Raw genomic sequence first — 18,345 nt, 5'->3', positions numbered from 1 at the left:
CTCATTTGCTCCTATGTAAACGATATGACAACAGAACCCAGATGTGCTGTTCCCAGGAAGCGAATGATGCTGTTCTGTGCTGCAGCTCGTTGTAGGGGCAGGTGTGGCTTTGGAACCTGGAAACAGATCTGCCCAAGACTGTTCTGTCTGTGACGCTGCAGGGAGCGTTGTCTGCCCTGTGATACTCATTTTCTGATTTCCAGCCAGGCTGGTGAGTGTGGCTCTGTGGTTATCAGAGGGGTCGGTGTGGATGAGAAGGTGGTTATGAACTATAAAATGTGGTATCCTGTGGTGGTGGTGGGGGTGGTGCTGTTCCTGTGGACCCTTGCCTCCCTGAGCCTCACAGTGGGTTTTGTTGCTTTGTGTTGTTGGCTGTTAGTTTTTCTGAGATAAGCTCTTGGTCTATCCCTGTGTGCCTTGGAACACACTAACTAGCCCTCTCATCTTGATTTTTCCATTAACTCCACAGTGGGTAGTGCCCACTTTCTGGGTGCTGTGCATAATATCGCTACCAATACCTTTGTACGGGTCTTTGTACAAGACACTTTAAGTCTCTGCTCTCAGTTCTGTGGTGTATATGCCCAGAATTGGAATTACTGAACCATGTAGGTTTCATTATTTATTTGTTTATTTGTTTATTTTTTAAAAATCTTTATTATGTATACAATGTTGTATTTACATGTATACTTGCACACCAGAAGAGGGCACCAGATTTCATTATAGATGGTTGTGAGCCACCATGTGGTCGCTGGGAATTGAACTCATGACCCCTGAAAGAGCAGCCAGTGCTCTTAACCTCTGAGCCATCTCTCCAACCCCCATCATCATTTATTTTTGTTTATTTATTGTTAAGACAGGGCTTTCTTATTTTTTTTTTCTTCATTTTAAAAGACAGGTCTCACTGTGTAGCTCTGGTTGGCCTAGAGCTTCCTGTGTAGAGCAGTCTGGCCTCAAACTCTGCCTTTCAAGTGCTGGGATTAAAGGTGTGTGCTGCCATGCCTTACTAAGACGAGATCTCATCTTAGCTCCAGCTGCTGTTGAACTTGGGATGACCCTTCTGTGCTTGCTGCTTCCTGTACACCGGGCATTACAGGTTTAAGCTACACAGCTGACTCAATTTGTTGTATTTGTCATTTTACTCTTTTTCTTTCTTAGACAAGTCTTGCTATGTAGCCCTGGCTGGCTTGGAATGCACCACTTAGACCAGTGCGGCTTGAACCCACAGCCAATAATCTGTCTCTGCCTCCTGAGGGCTGGGACTGTAGGTGCGCACCTCAGTCTTTAATTATTTGAGGAGCTTTCCGAGGTGGCCGTACCATTCCCATGTTCACCAGCAGTGCCCAGAGGTCTTCTGGTTTCTCTGTATCCTCATTGACACTTATTTAACAGCCACCTCAGTGGGTGTGGAATGGTGTCTCATTTTGGGTTTTAAGTTCCTTTTTCTTTCCTTCCTTTTTTGTTTTTGTTTGTTTGCTGGCCTCAACCTCAGAGATCTACCTGCTTTTGCTTCCTGGGTGCTGGGTTTAAAAGCGTGCACCACCACAGCCAAGTTCTTCATTTTTTCAATCCAGGTGATTTGATGTCTGTTGTTGAGTTGTGGTTTTCTGGATATAAAGCCTTTCTCAGTAATTGGTTTTCACAGTTCCTTCCCCCTCAGTGGTTACCTTTCTCTCTGCTTGGTGTCTTTTGTTTTGGGGGGTGATTCCTGAAGCTCTGTAGGTGTCTGTAGGTGTGTGTTTGGCCTTCTACAGGTATGTGGTACCTGTATGTACCAGAGAGGGTATCAGATCCTGTGGGGCTGGCGTTGTTAGCCGCAGTGTGGCTGCTGGGAATCATACCTGGACAGGGAACAGCTAGTGTTCACTCCCACACCATCTCTCCATCCCTATACCTGTGGTTTTTGTAGGGCTGTATTAGTACAAAAGTTAATTTTTGCGAAGACCACTTAGCTATTTTTATTCTAAAGTGTGCTTTAGGGTCCATGTCAAAACAATCACTGCCAAATTCAGTGTCATAAAGTTTTTCTCTGTATTCTTTTAAGAGCTTTATTATTTAATTTCTTGTGTTTGGGTCTTTGTTTCATTTGCTTCTCTTTTTGTATATTACTATGTGTTATGTGGGAAAGGGCCCAGATTCATTATTTGACATGTGGAGACCCAGTCTGCCACTCCCAACTGCCAAAAAGCTTGTTCTTTGCATACCTGTCAAAGTCATTAGAACATAGGTGAGGTTTATTTCTGGACTTGCTTGTCCTTTCTGTCTTCATGTCTGTCTTTCTGCCATAGACACACTGCTTTGATTCTGCAATACTGCAGTCGATACAGACTCCCACCTTCCTTTTTCTTGTTCAAGACTTATCTGCTCTGTGTCTTTTGAGTTTGCATATGACTTTTAGCATGAGTTTGTTTTGTTTTGAAGTCTCTAGAAAATGCTGTTAGGGTTTTGGTCTCGGGTCTTAGGGAGTTGTCTTGGCTCTCCAGATTGCTCTGGGTATTGTTGAAGCCTTGTTTATTGAGTCTTCAACCAATGAACACGAGGTGTTCTTCCGTTCCTGCCGTCTTTAATCTCCTTCGACAACCTGTGTAGTCTTCACTGTGCTTTGCCTTCTTGGTGTGTGTCTGCACGCGCACATTCACATGGGTTTGCTGGCTCGTGCACCCGTGCGTGCCTGGGTGGAAGATAGAGGCTCACATGGAATGTTTCCCTCTATTTCTGTCCACCTTAGTTTTGAGATAAGACCTCTCGTTGAACCTGGAGCTCACCATTTAATCTAACCATTTCGGCTAGATTAGTTAAACTGGGTGGCTAGCTAGGCCCTGGGATCTATGTTCCTGTCTGTGTCCTTCCAGCACTCATGTGACAGGTGTGTGCTGCCATGTCTGTTTTTATGTGTGTCGGTGTTCTGCCTGCCTCATGTATGTGCAGTGCCCTTTGAGGCCAGAAATGGGTGTCAGATACCCTAGGGCTGCAGTTACAGATGGTAGTGAGCTGCTGTGTGGGTGCTGGGAAGTGAACTGAGGTCATCTGTACAAGCAAGCTTCCAGAGTTCTTAACCACTGGGCCATCTCTCCAGCCCCAGCCACGCCCAGCTTTTTACAAGGATGATGGGGACCTGAGCCAAGGTCCTTATACTTGAGCCATTTTACCAGCGAGCCACCTCCCCGGCTCCTCTTGTTTAAATTTATTCTGATTTCCCTTTTTTGATGCTCCTGAAGTAAAATGAGTTTATTTTCTACTTTGGGTTGTCTGTTGTTATAGCAACACAACTGATTTTGTGTTGATTTCATTCGTATCCTGTGACTTTGCTGGCGTTAATAGTTTTTACTGGCCTGATTTTAAAATCAAATTAGTTGCCATCTTTAAATGTTTGTATGAAAATCTGCCCCTCCTCCGCCCTTCCAGTGCTGGGGACTGAACCCAAAGTTTTGTGTGTATTAGGCCACACCCAGGCCCTGGCCTTCACTTCTGTTTCTAACATTGGAAGATGTGGCTCCTCTGGGCTGACGTTCCCACATGGCAGCCCCTGGGTGAGGTCATACAGTAGTTCTGGTCTTTAGTGGAGTGGGCATCCGTTAGTCCACCTTAGTCCACCCACCCCCCACGGGCTAACTTCATCACCCACAGTGGCATTTGCGGGCACTCCTGCATCAGCCTTCGTCTACATGCATTTACTAGGAACCAGCCTAGTGCAGAGCACCAGGGATGCAGCTCCCAGGGTCACTGCAGCTCTCCTACCATCGCCCAGGTGTGAGCATCTCTCATCCTCCAACCCCAGATGCTTCAAAGTTCAAAACCACGTACCAGTACGATGCCACAACTCTTGACAGCTAAGCCTGAGCAAAGTTTATTTAATGCCAAAAATGTTATTTAAAGTGACCTCAGGCTATGTGTTTAAGGTGCATTTGAGACACAGGTAAACTTTGCTTTGGCCTGGACCCCATGCCCAAGGTGTCTCAATGTCTATATGCAAAGATTTCAAAATCCGAACTCCAGAAAAATTCTGGTCCTAAGCATTTCAGATGCCAGCCATTCAGTTTGTAGTGGAAAACGTTGGGTGCTGGCCCTTGGCAGGCATGTTACGTAGATTCTCTCAGCTGGTAGGTTCTCTCCCGGACCTTGATGTGGCTGCTTCATAGTGCAGGTCGGGGAGTGGAAAGGCTTGGAGAGGTGAAGGGCCTGTCCAGGGTTACTCTCATGAGCTGAGGTCTGTTTGGGTTTGACATGGTGTTTTCAAATGCTGCTCTTGCCCCTCTGGGGTGGAGGATTAAGGGAACTTACCTGACACTGGATGTGCTGTGTCCACAGGCCAGGCCAGCCTCCTGCCTGGGAGAGTGTACTGGGGCCGCAGAATGGGTCAGGCGCTTGTGTGTGGGTTACTGTCTTAATTTCCCCGGGGTCCCAGGTGAAATGTCAACTCAGCAAGGCTCTTGTAGTACCCCTGGCAGAGCCCTCCCTCCCCCCAGATAGCTGCTGACCATGCTGCCTAGGCACAGTGGGAGGTATAGAGGTAATCACTGGGTTGGGAGCAGACAGCCGAGAAAATGCAGACCTGAGTGGGCACCCTACCTCTACCCAGCCACTTCTGCCATGGTAAATGAGGGTTTGTGTCAGGTCGGTAGACAGACAGGCCCCACTCATTCTGTCCCCTGCCTCAGTTTCTCTCATTGTTTCTCGACCTTCGTAATGCTGCAGCCGTTTAATACAGCTCCTGATGGTGTGACAGTCCCCCAACCATAAAATTACTTCCATTGCTATTTCATAACTGTAATTTTCCTACTGTTATGAATCGTAATGTAAATGTTTTTGGACATAGAGTTTTGCCAAAGGGGTCAGGACCCACAGGTCGAGACCTGCTGCTCTAGCTGATAACCTTAGATGGGAGAGGAATGTTGCCCAAGGCCAGGCTAGTGGTCCCTGTGCTCTGGTAGGCTCCACACTCCCTAGGTTCCAGTTCTTTGACTCAGGAGTTAGGCTTACCTCCCTCTGCCTGCAGTTGGATTACACTGAGCATCTCTCCATGTGTGCTTGGCCCATGTGCCTTTGCGGCCCTCCCCTCCGAGGCTCACAGCCTCAGGCCAGCTGTGTGTGAATGGGGGAAGCCCAGGCTTGCAGGATGCTGTACCTTGTTCTCGGCACTCTGTTCCTGTCTTCCATCCAGCTCCCTGGGCATTCCATTTGTTTCAGGCACTTGCCTGCTTTCCCAGACTAAACACACTTACTCGTTCTGCCCTCAAGCCCTCCAGAAGTAGAGCAGCCCCCAAGTGCAGGCAGGGGCCCTCTCCTGGCAGCAGGTTCTAATGCCCTGTCCCATGTGCAGCTGGTCCTCTGGAGCCTTGAAGGATTTAATGGGTTGTGCCTGATGGGCAGCAGTAGCTACCCCTCACGGGTGCCCTTTCAGACCAGCAGAACTAGGTTCCCCTTCTCTGCTTCCTAAGATGGGCTCACAGGTAAGAGCCTGATATCTCGGATCAAAGGAGTCTTTTGTGGTCCCTCCCTCCTCATCAACAAGTCTTTCCTATCACACCCATCTCCTGTGTCCCCTTGTTGGTCCCAGCAGAGCCAGCAGCACCTGAGTTCCCATTGTGATGCAAGAAGGAGCTAGGCTGTAGACAGGCCAGAGGTCCTAACTCTCAGGAAGCATTGACAGCCCCACGTTCCCTACAGCAGGGCTGAGAGGCCAGCATCAGCCAGCACTGGAAACAGCCAAGGTCAGAACTTCAGTCTTGGGCGTGGTGAGGCAATGTGGAGAGGTAGGAAGTAAATCCTCTTATTTTAGGATGAGGGAAATGCAAGAGAAAAATCATACACTTAACACCAGACAGGAAATCACGTAGGATCTGTCAGCTGTGATTGTATAGACTGGAGCCCCCCGCGCCCCTTCGTATTACCCACACAGGTTTTTCTTTGATAAGATGCTGTGGAGCTGCATGGAGCGGGCTGCAGAGGTTCAGGGCAGAGTTGTGGAAAAGGACTGAAAAGAACTCCTCTGGTCAGAGAATGTTATACACCAAGTCCACTCTGGGCTTGTTGGGGGCTAAAGGCTGTAGATCTGGGAGACACAGCTGCAAGGTGGCACTTCAGACTTGACTCAGAACACCATTGAGCAAGTAGTTGCTTTTTACAGTTGCCTTGCAGACAAAGCTGCTTCCCCAGTGGTAGGACTTCAGACCATCTTGGCTTTATGGCTACCTAACTCTTCCGGGGGCCAAAGGGCACACATGCACATGTACCACACACATTGGATTCTCAGTCCCTTATGGGCAGTGGTAATGGATGGAGAAATGACATGGGCTTTGCCTTCTTGCTGGGCTCAGTGGCTGGAAGTACCACTAGGTAGAAATGTGCTAGAGGTGAGAACAGAGGGAATTTTTCTCAGTCTTAGCTTTTAGGTCACCTACTTGTCCCCTGGAGGTAAGGGCCTTGCAGTCTCTCAGTGGGGCCTCAGGAAACCAAGGGTTGACCTTCCCTGGCCTGCTGGGTTGGCAGAGGTACAGAAGGGTCTTGTGGCCTTCTTCCTCCTGACTTGACCAGAGAAGCTAGCTTGCCCAGCTAGCCACTCTGTCCAGTCCTAGGGAACAGTGGCCTCTGAGGCCACATGCTACCCAGAATCTTGTCACATCCAAACATCCAGGCCCCACCTCACCCTCTGTTTGACAGGGTCTTACTGTGTAGCCCTGGCTGGCCTGGAACCAGACTGACCTCAAACTCAGAGAGAGCTGCCTGCCTCTGCTGGGATTGAAGGTGTGTACCACCATGCCTGGCATTCATCTCTTGTGAGATAAATTTGACAGTACTGGGTATGAGTTGCCATCTGTGGCCCATGGGGACCACACTGCAGATGCTTCTTTGGGTGTCCTTTTTTGTTGTTTTAAGATTTATTTATTTATTATGTATATGGTTTTTCTGCCTGCATATGTGCCTGTAGGCCAGAAGAGGGCATTAGATCTCATTATAGATGGTTATGAGCCACCATGTGGTTGCTGGGAATTGAACTCAGGATCTTTGGAAGAACTGCCAGTTCTTAACCTCTGAGCCTTCTCTCCAGCACCTCTTTGGGTGGTCTTTAGGCATCCAGTTCTGTGTCGGGGGTGAGGGGTCACCGGCCTTATCTGCCTGGTGCCTATAGACAGTATTCCCCTTCACCTCATGCAGTAATCAGAACCTAATACTTCTGTGGCCGGGATCCATACACCCCGTAACTCAACAGTCTGCCCGACTCTCACCACATCTTTTTCCAAGCTGCACAGTCATCTATAATGATCTGAAGGAGAAATCCAGCATTTTCTGGCAAATTCTGCCACCAGGGCTCTTGTCTGTCAAGCCTGCTCCCTGAGGAGGGCTCCTGGGGCAGGCTAATGTGGGTTTAGGGTTAATCTGGGGCCTTCAGGGAGAGTAGCCTGCTGGAGGCAGCTCCAGGGAGGAAGAGTCATTGTTCTAGGATTTTTTTTTTTTTCAAGGCATTGTCACCACCACAGAGGTTCTCCCTCACTGAGTACCTGGCTTGCCTGTGTTTACTTCCACCTTCCTGGTCATGGCCTGGGTGTCGAAGGCACAGTTCCATGGACCGAGTCACTAGAGACTGCCTAAAGTGGAAAGTGCTGGGAACTGGGCAAGCCTGAGCCCAGCAAGTGTTCATGTGTTCTTGTAACTTCAGAGTCCTCTTTAAGAGGAGAATATTAATTTTCTTTTCTCTGTCTCTCTCTCTCTTTTTTTAAATAGATAAGTAGTAGGCAGAACCAGGGCTTCAGAAGAGGAATGTGCCAGTGAGGGGTCCTGAGTTTCCAAAGAGTACCTCTCCGGGCCTTCCTGAGGAGCCATGGCTGGCACATTCCTGCAGGGAGGGGCCACTGAGAACAGGCTAGCTTACCAGAGTTCCTGGCATAGCCTGGTGCTTGAACATAGGGAAACCTGAGCTCCTGGGGTCAGGGGGGTCACACTGGCTATCACTGGAGCTGAGCCCAAGGCCTGTGTGTGAGCTGATGGTGAGGACCTGCGCTTATGATGCCCTTGGCTTTGTGCCCACAGGTAGAGAATCTAAAGGAAAAGTTCATTAGCCAGGCCCAGGAAGTGAGCCAACTGCGATCAGAACTGGTGAGGACCCCAGTACCGTCCTGAGGAGGGGTGGGTGCCGAGCTGTGGTTGCTCTTCCTCCTCGGGCTGTGGCTGTCTCTGTGTCCCCAGGCCCTTCCTACCCGAGCTTATGTTGTCTTGTCTCAAAGACTTGTCACTTCTCACCACAGAGCAGGAGGTTGGATCTCATTTGCTGATGTAAAATAGGAGTGTGAAACTCTGCATAAATGTGACTTTGTGTGACTTTCACACCCGGGAAAATAGACTGAGCGCAGCCAGGGCAGCAGGGATGTTCCTGCCTTGCCTTGCCTTGCTGGCCGCCTTTCCCGTCTTTCTTTTGACTTCTTTCTGAGCCCTGGCCCTCTTCTTTTGCCTGCCTGGCCCCTTCTTTCCCCCCGTTCTCTTTTCCGCTTTATCTCACCTCTATTGCTGTGGCCTCACTCATGCCTCCTCTGGGCCCTGGCTCTCCACAGGGAGGCACAGACGTGGAAAAGCACCGAGACAGGCTGATGGTGGAGAATGAGCAGCTAAGGCAGGAGCTGAGGCGCTGTGAGGTGGAGCTGCAGGAGCTTCGGGCACAGCCAGTGGCGCCCTGCGAGGGCTGTGAGCACAGCCAGGTAAGCTGTCAGGGCGGCCCCCTGCCCTGGGCCTGTGGGCCCAGCTGCTTTGAGATGACCCTGTACCGCCTTGACTACTGCAGGAGAGCGCCCAGCTCCGTGACAGGCTGTCCCAGCTGCAGCTGGAAGTGGCTGAGAACAAAGGCATGCTGTCCGAGCTGAACCTGGAGGTTCAGCAGAAGACGGACCGGCTGGCAGAGGTAGAGCTGCGTCTCAAGGACTGCTTGGCCGAGAAAGCACAGGAGGAGGAACGGCTCAGCCGGCGCCTGCGAGACAGCCACGAGACTATCGCCAGTCTGAAGGCCCAGTCCCCACCTGTGAAGGTGAGTGGCCAGATAGGTGGGAGTGGGCTCAGGGCAGGGCTTTCCCCTAAAAGGGCCTTGTCTCAGAGAATAGCCAGTGTGTAGCTGAAAAGTTCCTCCTAGTCTTGTTCTTTAGTTCATTCCTTCCTCACTCACTGCCAGGGCAGGCTCTGAGTGCTCCCTCTATGCCAGGTACAGGTGCACCTGCTATTGTCTTTGTCCTTGTCAGTTTGTGCCCAGCCTGGGCTCTGTCAGGCTTCCTGCAGGGTCCTCTTTAGAAGATCCTAGCAGGCCCTGCGGCAGTCTGCAGAACCAACTTTTCAGCTCCTATGTCTTACCAGCAGCTGTTGTTGGGCTGGGTCTCTGTGGCTCAGCTGCCTGTAACAGTACTGTCCTGTCCTTCCCACTCCTTACAGTATGTCATCAAGACCGTGGAGGTGGAGTCACCCAAGACCAAGCAGGCCCTCAGCGAGTCCCAGACACGGAACCAGCACCTGCAGGAGCAGGTGGCCATGCAGCGGCAGGTGCTTAAAGAGATGGAACAGCAGCTGCAGAACTCCCATAAGCTGACAGTTCAGCTTCGGGCTCAGGTGCGCAGGCCAAGGGGGCCACAGTGGGGACCCCACACTCAAGGTTCAGTGTCTCCTTTGTTCAGTGTGGTCAAGCCCTGTTAACTTACCTATAATATGAGCTGGTCACAGGAGCCCCTTCACAGTGGGGACACAGGAAATTATCACAGAGGCCTAGCCCCTGCAGCCCACAGGTGTGCTCAGTCTGTCCTAATGCTGCTTTGGTCATCATGCTCTCTCCAATCTCCTGAGCACATGTGCCTTTGGGGGCATGTGGCCTAGCACCTGTTATGTATATAGACCAGATGGGCCAATACAGGGAGGGGATAGCTATGACAGCCCTGTGGGGGGAAAGCAGGCCATTCGACCCCTCTATACCAGCCAGCCCTGATAGGTCCCTGCCCTGGAGGGAAGGACGTTTCCTTCCCACACTTGCCCTTCCCTTCTTTACCCCCAACCCCCACTAAACCTTTTCCTGGCCTGGCCATCAGATTGCCATGTATGAGGCAGAGCTGGAGCGGGCACATGGTCAGATGCTGGAGGAGATGCAGTCCCTGGAGGAGGATAAGAACCGGGCCATTGAGGAGGCCTTTGCACGGGCCCAGGTGGAGATGAAGGCTGTACATGAGAACCTCGCAGGTGAGCCTGAGGCTGGCTCTGCCCCTCCCCAGCCTCTGCCTGAAGCCCACATAACTGACACCTGTGCCCCGTAGGCGTCAGAACCAACCTGCTGACCCTACAGCCTGCACTGAGGACCCTCACCAATGACTACAACGGGCTCAAGCGCCAGGTGCGGGGTTTCCCCCTGCTGCTGCAGGAGGCTCTCAGGGGTGTGAAAGCTGAGGTGAGTGAGCTGGGGGGGGTGAGCTGGGAGAGGCCCGACACTGAGGCCCTGGGCAACCATGCCTTGCCGTACTCCCAAAAGACAGATGAATGTGTACACACACACACACACACACACACACACACACACACACACACTCACACTCACACACACTCACACTGTCCTCTCAGGAACTCTCATCCATTCTATAGTATCCCTATATCTATTAGGTTTGTTTGTTTATTTTTGAGACAGGGTCTTGCTCCATAGCCCAGGCCGACCTTGACTCTATTTCCTGCCTTAGACTCTTGAGTGTTGTAATTACTGGATCTGCCACCATGCCTGGCTTGCTATGTTTATTTACTTTCTTTCTTGCTATGGCAGGGACTAAGCCCAGGGCTTCACACCTGGTAGGCAAATGCCCTAGCACCAACCTTCATAGCTGCTCATTTTGTCTTTTAAGCCATCCTCACACAGTGAGAACAGCCTCTTAAGTGTCACCCACATGGCTGAATCTTTTATAGCTACTGGCTTCTCAAGTTCAATAGGCCAACTCTGCAGACACAGATATATTCTGAGGAAAGAAAATAGTTCTTTAAATAATTATGTCAAAAACACACAAATGTGGTGAAGAGCCAACCCCAGGGCATTCTGAGCATCATCGCTCTTGGGTTAGTGTCATTATGTCCCTTAAAGCAATGGAGGGAACACACTGCATGTGTTCTGTCCCTAGCTCCTTGCGAAAGGTTACATTTGAGAGTAGCCGAATCACACTGTCGCCAGCTTCTCCAGTCCCAGGTGTTTGCTCATTCTTAGCCTGGAGCTCACTTTTTCTTTGTCTGTAAAATGGGGGTTACCGGCTGTACCTCCTCAGAGGGATTATTGGGAAAGGTTGGTCTGCTATGTGAGGCACTCAGCCTGGCAGGTGAAGGGAAGCTAACCGAGCCAGGCGTCTGATGGCACGGCCCGTGCTCCCCAGATCAGCCAGGCCATTCAGGATGTTAACAGCAACAACCAGGAGCTGTTGCGCAAGTACCGCCGGGAACTGCAGCTGCGCAAGAAATGCCATAACGAGCTGGTACGGCTGAAGGGTGAGTTATCCCCAGAGCTATACTTGCTGCTGCCACCGAGGATTTGGGGACCCAGAAAAGCCAGGAAACTTGCTTAAAGACACACACCTAGTAAATGGTGCACTTTGGATTTGAACTTGATCTTCTTCAAAGCCCTTGCCCATGGTGGGTTCCAGTCAGACCTGGGGGATGTGGTAGGGCACTGTGCAGTAATGGCGCTTGCTTCAGGTTGGGGCTTCACTGGTTTCGGCCCTGAGAACTAGGGAGTACCTGCTGTGTCAGCTGTTATTGCAGCTTCTGGGAGTCAGCTGTGTTCCCTTACCACGCTGGTGGTGGCTGAGAAGGGACAGTGCTCGCCAGTCGTCCAGAGAACCCCAGCAGTGTGCGATCACCAGTGCTGGGAGCCTATGTGTAGCAGTCCTGCTGTCCGTACCCTGGATACACTGCCAGTCACCCCTTCCCTTGCCTTCCAAGTCCTGCCTAGCAGTCTCTGTGCCTCTTTAGATTAATAGAATAAATCCCTTGGTTCATGGAGTCCAAGCTCCTTGAACAGATGAGGAAACTCAAGTCCACAGAGTGTTACCAATATTGGCTGCAGTGTTTAGCCACGAGGCAAAGCACCCTGAATTTGTCTGCTCAGGAAGAAAATGTACTAAGTGAATTCATGGACTAGCTTGAGCGACTGATCATTCATTGCTTCTGGGTCTTTGCATAAAAGTTGGGACCTCTGGGCCACTAGTCTGTCTAGAATTGCAGTCTGCCATTGAGCCACACCATCTCTCCATCTTCAATCTAGGGAACATCCGGGTGATTGCGCGAGTCCGGCCAGTCACCAAGGAGGATGGGGAAGGCCCTGAGGCAACCAATGCTGTGACCTTTGATCCTGATGATGACTCCATCATCCACCTACTACACAAGGGCAAGCCTGTGTCTTTTGAGCTGGACAAGGTCTTCTCCCCGTGTGCCTCACAGCAGGATGTGAGTGTGGCTCCATGAGCAGGGCATTTGCAGGGACATGGAAGGAGCAGCAGAGGAAAGGACAGATGCAAGGGCAGGGGTCAGGACTTGGTGGAAGAAATAACCTAAGAGGGAAGGAGCATGGACTACTCCTCTTCCATTTGGAAGAAAGAAGGAGGTGGGAAGGTACAGTTGGAGGCCTTAGGGATGGGAGAGCCACACAGAACCTGCCTTACCCAGAGACGGCAGCTCTGCCAATCGCCATGGTGTCTCCCACTTAAGGCCTCACTCATTTGCCACTAGACCTGGAGGCTGGTCTCCCCTGCCGAGAGTTCTTTGCCTGTAACAGTCCCATGGAACTGTCTAGAACTCATGACTGTCCCTGACCCTCCCAGGGCCAAGGCTGGGCAACATGAATACCATGGGGGTCACAGTTTCACACTCTTCTCTGCTTCCGGGCAGCCCACATCTGCTCTATCCTATTGGGTCAGACAGGCCCAAGCCAGGGATGTGCCAGGCACATGCCATTCTCTGTTGGTTTGGTCAAGCCTCCCCTGAGAATGAACAAGCTGGGATTGGGTCCCAAACCCTGTGCCAGTGATAGTGGTTAAACTTTCTCCAGTGATACGGTTCTCATTGTTGGAGGCGTTAGCTGGGAGGTGGGTGAAGTCGGAGCTGTGGGGCTCCACATGCCAGCAGCACTGGAACCCTTGGTCCCTGCTCCCTGTCTCCCTAGGTGTTCCAGGAGGTGCAAGACCTTATCACCTCCTGCATCGATGGCTTCAACGTCTGCATCTTTGCTTATGGCCAGACAGGTGCCGGCAAAACATATACGATGGAGGTGGGTGTTTGCCCAGAGGGATGGACTGAGGGACCTAGCTTTCTTCCATGACCTTTGGGTTTTGCATGGTGCATGCTTCATCTTATTAGTGTGTTGCTGTTTCTTGCATTGGCTCCAAAATACTGGGCCTGAAACAGTATCTTCTTCCCAGGAGCCTGCTTCGTGGGCTTGCATGTCTCAGGTACAAGCCTGAGAGGTGGGGCAAACCATTAGAGGACTCTTGTCCTTGGTCAGACCGGGCCTTCCTGAGGAAAGGCCTGATCTCTTGGTTGTAGTTTGCTGCCTCAGACTAGGCTCAATATTCCCAGGATATTGGGATGAGTGAAAGTGGTCTCAGTCTTCAGGGAGGTCCTGAGCCATGGGGGAGACTAGCTAACCTACATGACTATAGTTGTTGGAAGCTGGGCTCTCAGAGCAGACCTCGTGATCAAGGACTGGGACACGTGTGTTGGAGAACTTGGTTTTTTGGGGTTTTTGTTTTGTTTTGAGATGGGTGTCTGTATCCCCAGTGGCCCTGGATCTCACTATGTAGCCTAGGCTGGCCTTGAATTCGCAGAGACCCACCTGCCTGCCTCCTGAGTACTGGAATTAAAGGCATGCATCAACTCTTCCAGCCCAGAGTTGAAGAATCTTGACTACAGAGGAAAAATAGAAAACTCTAGCCCTGTGGGGTATTGCTTTGTTGGTAGTTTTCTGACTCCTTAGAGGCTGCTCTCGACTCCTCAGCATGGGACAGAGGGACTGGCCCAAGAGGGCTTGTCAGGTCCTGCTGATGAGGCCACTGGTTACTTGTTGTGGCCATCCCCCAACACCCCTCTCCCTCATCCCCATGCCCTGTGTTCTGAGCAGGGAGACTGGTTAGCAGGACAGGGCAGGTGGGCTGTGAATGGGGACAGAGTACTTAGCTCTGTCCTGAGCTGTGTAGAGTTCAGGTGACTTCCAAGAGCCCCAAAGTGTCCATCCTCTGAACCCTCTGCTGAGGCCCGAGGGACCATGACAGAACAGTTTGCCAGGACTCGCCTGGTGGTTGGGACAGCAGTGAGCACAGCAAATCAGCAGGTGCCCATCCGGTGCCAGGGACAGTAAAGTCAAGAGTGAGGCTCCAGCAGTGATGGGACACCGAGGCATGGGGAGCCTCTGTGGAAGCATGGGAGGCCCTGAGGGAGCTACCGTGGAAGAACTGCAGTCGAGGGGACCTGCAGGACCTTGGAGCGTGCCTGGCAGCCATCACACTTGATGACAGGGCCAAGGAGGTGCCTTCAAAGGGGAGGGAATGCCTCTAGGGCCCAGGTGGGCTCCAGCTCTCTTCTGAAAGGTGGTCACCTCATCCAGTGTCAGGCCCTTCACCCATGAGGCCTAACTTCTCCACCCTCTCCCTCCAAGGAGGCTCCTGGGGGCAAGGGGTGGTAATTTATTCACTTCAGTTGCCCCTTTCAGAAGGCCCGGTAGACCATAACCCCTGGTGCTCAGCATGGGTATGCACACCAGGCCCTTCACCTCATTGAACCCCTTTCATTCTCACCATCTTCCTGGCAGGGAACTGCTAACTTCCCTTCAAGGAAGGGAAACTTGCTTATACCTAGTAGAGGGTATTCTGAGGGCAGACCAGCATGCAGCATCTGTAGGGCCACTGGGCCTTTCCTTTTGCCACCAGGGGACCCCCGAGAACCCAGGCATTAATCAGCGGGCCCTGCAGCTGCTCTTCTCTGAGGTGCAGGAGAAAGCATCCGACTGGCAGTACAAAATCACAGTCAGCGCAGCTGAGATTTACAATGAGGTCCTCAGGTGGGCCTGGGCCAGAGCTGGGCGGGGCTGGTGGGGGGCTTCCCGCTCTTCAAGTCTAGTTCTAGATGGGGCTGGGAGAGGCTCTGCCCAAATTTAGAAGGTGGGTCCTCCCTTATCTGGGACTTTCCCTGTTGTGGGCTGCATCGCCCTGGGTAGGGATGGGGGCGAGGATCCCTGCCCAGTTCAGGGGCATGCCATTCTTGGGACTTTTGTGGAAGTTTGTTTTCCATTTTCTGGGTGCAGGGGAGAAACTGGATGAAGAAGAGACCAGCAGACTAATGGTCCAAGATTGGTCGTGGCGGCAGAGATGGGCTAGGGAGTGGGTAGGAGAAAGGCACGCAGAGGCCAGAAGTGAGAGGGGAGAAGTAATGTCCCACTTGCCCCTCCAGAGACCTGCTAGGGAAAGAGCCTCAGGAGAAGCTGGAGATCCGACTGTGCCCAGATGGCAGTGGGCAGCTGTATGTGCCAGGGCTGACCGAGTTCCAGGTGCAGAGTGTGGATGACATCAACAAGGTAAGGAGTACTGGGAAGTGCTGGGAGACCCTGCCCTCCAACAAGCAGCGGCTCTGCAGGCAGAACTGGGCTCAGTGTAGGCACGGCCACCGCCTGACTGCAGCTTGGCTGAGTCCCCAGACCTCTCCAAGCCTGTTTCCTCACCTGAAATGAAAGGCAGGCATAGGAGCACACCTGTAAGGCTCAGTCAGGAGGATTGTGGCTCTGAGACCAGTCTGCCTAGCAAGAAGACCCTGCCTCAAAAATGTCACGTGGTCAGGTGTGCATAGCTTTAACCTCAGCGCTAAGGAGGCAGAGGTAGGTGGATTTCTGTGGGTTTGCAGTCTGATCTACGTAGGGAGTTCCAGGGCAGCCAAGGCCACATAGACCATGTCTCAAAAACAAAAAATTAAAAACGTAGCAAGACGTGATGGTGTACACCCTTTTATCCTGGTATTTGAGAGCCAAAGGCAGGCAGATGTCTGTGAGCTAGAGGGCAGGTTAGTGTACACAGTAAGACCTTGACTTTCCCCAAAACCAAACAACAAAAAACCCAAAGAAACCTCCGTGTATAAGTAAAACATGCAGGGTGACATTTCAGGGTGACATTTCCTTTCCAAAGAGAGCCCCACTGCCTTTGCCCCCAGGTGTTTGAGTTTGGCTACAACAACCGCACCACGGAGTTCACCAACCTGAATGAACACAGCTCCCGCTCCCACGCTCTGCTTATCGTGACAGTGCGAGGCGCGGACTGCAGCACAGGCCTCTGCACCACGGGTGAGAGCTGCACACTGAGCATTTTGGCCAAGTGCTCCACAGGTATCCTTTGTGTGGAACTGACCTGCCCTTTGCCTTGCCTGCAGGGAAGCTGAACCTGGTAGACCTGGCTGGCTCAGAGCGTGTGTGCAAGTCAGGGGCCGAAGGCAGCCGCCTTCGAGAGGCACAGCACATCAACAGGTCACTGGCTGCCTTGGGGGATGTCATTGCTGCCCTGCGCTCTCGACAGGGCCATGTGCCCTTCCGAAATTCCAAGCTCACCTACCTGCTGCAGGACTCACTCAGTGGTGACAGCAAGACACTCATGGTGGTACAGGTAAGGGCCTGTGATTCAGGAAGGGCCTCCCCAGGCTGTCACCTCCCCCAACCCCCACATAGACCCCACTCACATAGTCCCTCCTCATGCCACTGGCTTTCTACATTTTCGCTGCCACCTCCTGTGCCATGAGGGCAGCCAGTTGACATGAGTTGAACCTGAGCTCTCTGTCCCCCTAGGTGTCCCCCGTGGAGAAGAATACCAGCGAGACTCTGTACTCCCTCAAGTTTGCTGAAAGGGTTCGCTCTGTGGAGTTGGGCCCTGGGTCCCGACGCACAGAGCTGGGTTCCTGGTCAAGTCAGGAGCATCTGGAGGTGCACCGCCCCCCCCCCCCCCCCCCCACTCCCCATGAGCATGATTCAGGCTGGTACTGAGTAGGACAGGGTTGAATAGGATGGGGTGGTGGGAGAGGAAGCTGCCACAAGGTGGGTGAAAGTAGTACTCAGTGGTACTTTTGGTTTTTTGAGGCAGGGTCTCTTTGTAGCACTGATTGGCCTAGAATTTGCTTTGTAGACCAGGCTAGACTCAGACTCAGAGATCTGCCTGTTTCCTGATTGCTGAGATTAAAGGCAAACGCCACTACCCCCAGCTCCCCCTTAGGCCACCTTTAGTGTGGGGGCCAGCAGTAGCCCATGGAAGAGGCACAATACAAATTTCCTCCTTTTCGGATATTTAATTCCTGTGCTGTGACTTCTTAAGTCAGTAGTGTCCCCTGTAGACGAGGAAACATTGTCAGCAAAGAAGGGAAACACGATGGATGGAGGAGAGGAGCCAGGGCAGCCTTGGCTCCCATAACCTCCTGCCTTCTCTGCTCACAGTGGGAGCCGGCCTGCCAGACACCACAGCCTACAGCACGAGCCCATTCTGCCCCTGGCTCTGGGACCAGTAGCCGCCCAGGCTCCATCAGAAGGAAGCTGCAGCCGTCAGGTAAGCCTGTCTAGGACTGGACCGGGCGGGAGGGCAGGGAAGCAGCAGCCTATGGGCCAGGCCTGGTGGCCCCACCTGTTATCCCAGCTACTTGGGACACTGACACTAGAGCGCTGGAAGTTTGAGGCCAGCCCGGTCAACACACAGTCTCAAACAGAATTTTAACAAGGAGGTAGAAGTGGGCATGGTAACTTGTGCCTGTTGCCCCAGCATTTGGGAGGCAGAGTCAGGATTGCAGGCTCTGGGCTTGCATGGCTTACACAGTTAAGTTCCAGACCAGTGAAGGCTATATAGGGAGACTGTACCTCCTAAAGGGAAGCTGCCTGCCGAGAAATGGGAAGCCCTCCCTGCGTTCTAGCCGCAGTTGCGCAAAACCATGTTTAGGACTAGCCGCCTTCCCTTGCCTGTCCCGGGCAGGAGTCAGCAAGCAAGAACTCTTTTTACTGAGTCCCAAGCCCCTGGAACGGGTGACAAGGAATCTTGCTTTAGAAGCTCCTGCCTATGCTGTTGACTCAAGGCCTGTACTGTGGACAGAGCCGCCCTCGCAGGCCTCCTCTAGTTCCTGCCTCTACCCGCAATCTCCCACAAAGCAGTCCAGACATCCCCAGTGGAAAAGGGGGCCTCACCACAGGCCTGTGACCTGGGATCCCCTGCCTGCTCACTTGGGGGGCCTGGCCTCTCACTGGGTCAAAAGGAGGGGTGGTGGCAGCTGGGCTAACCCCCCAAGTGAGATGTCTATCACTTTGATTTCAGCCTGACGGCTGGGGCTGCAGTCTCCAGGTGAGTGGGGGCCAGTGGC

The 18,345-nt window shown here is 52.3% G+C and overlaps 1 protein-coding gene across 7 annotated transcripts in view; it reads left to right on the top strand.

Moving 5' to 3' along the window:
* The window catches only part of Kifc3 (kinesin family member C3), a 91,478-nt gene that overhangs the window by 72,337 nt on the left and 796 nt on the right, over positions 1-18,345 (top strand). For 6 of the 7 annotated variants that reach the window (XM_055621620.1, XM_055621616.1, XM_055621618.1 and 3 more), the window contains 15 exons: positions 8,026-8,091; positions 8,544-8,687; positions 8,771-9,010; positions 9,406-9,579; positions 10,050-10,197; positions 10,272-10,402; positions 11,361-11,472; positions 12,248-12,429; positions 13,145-13,249; positions 14,904-15,034; positions 15,424-15,547; positions 16,174-16,303; positions 16,390-16,619; positions 16,799-16,933; positions 17,438-17,546. In XM_055621620.1, coding sequence (XP_055477595.1) covers positions 8,026-8,091; positions 8,544-8,687; positions 8,771-9,010; positions 9,406-9,579; positions 10,050-10,197; positions 10,272-10,402; positions 11,361-11,472; positions 12,248-12,429; positions 13,145-13,249; positions 14,904-15,034; positions 15,424-15,547; positions 16,174-16,303; positions 16,390-16,619; positions 16,799-16,933; positions 17,438-17,546 — 2,161 coding nt within the window. Of the gene's footprint in view, positions 1-8,025; positions 8,092-8,543; positions 8,688-8,770; positions 9,011-9,405; positions 9,580-10,049; positions 10,198-10,271; positions 10,403-11,360; positions 11,473-12,247; positions 12,430-13,144; positions 13,250-14,903; positions 15,035-15,423; positions 15,548-16,173; positions 16,304-16,389; positions 16,620-16,798; positions 16,934-17,437; positions 17,547-18,299; positions 18,327-18,345 lie in introns of all 7 variants that reach the window. The other variant, XM_055621617.1, reaches the window with a different exon arrangement.

Source organism: Psammomys obesus, unplaced genomic scaffold, assembly GCF_907164565.1.
Source record: "Psammomys obesus unplaced genomic scaffold, mPsaObe1.curated_primary_1811, whole genome shotgun sequence".
NCBI classification, from domain to species: Eukaryota; Metazoa; Chordata; class Mammalia; order Rodentia; family Muridae; genus Psammomys; species Psammomys obesus.
This window is presented reverse-complemented; position numbering and strand designations above follow the sequence as displayed.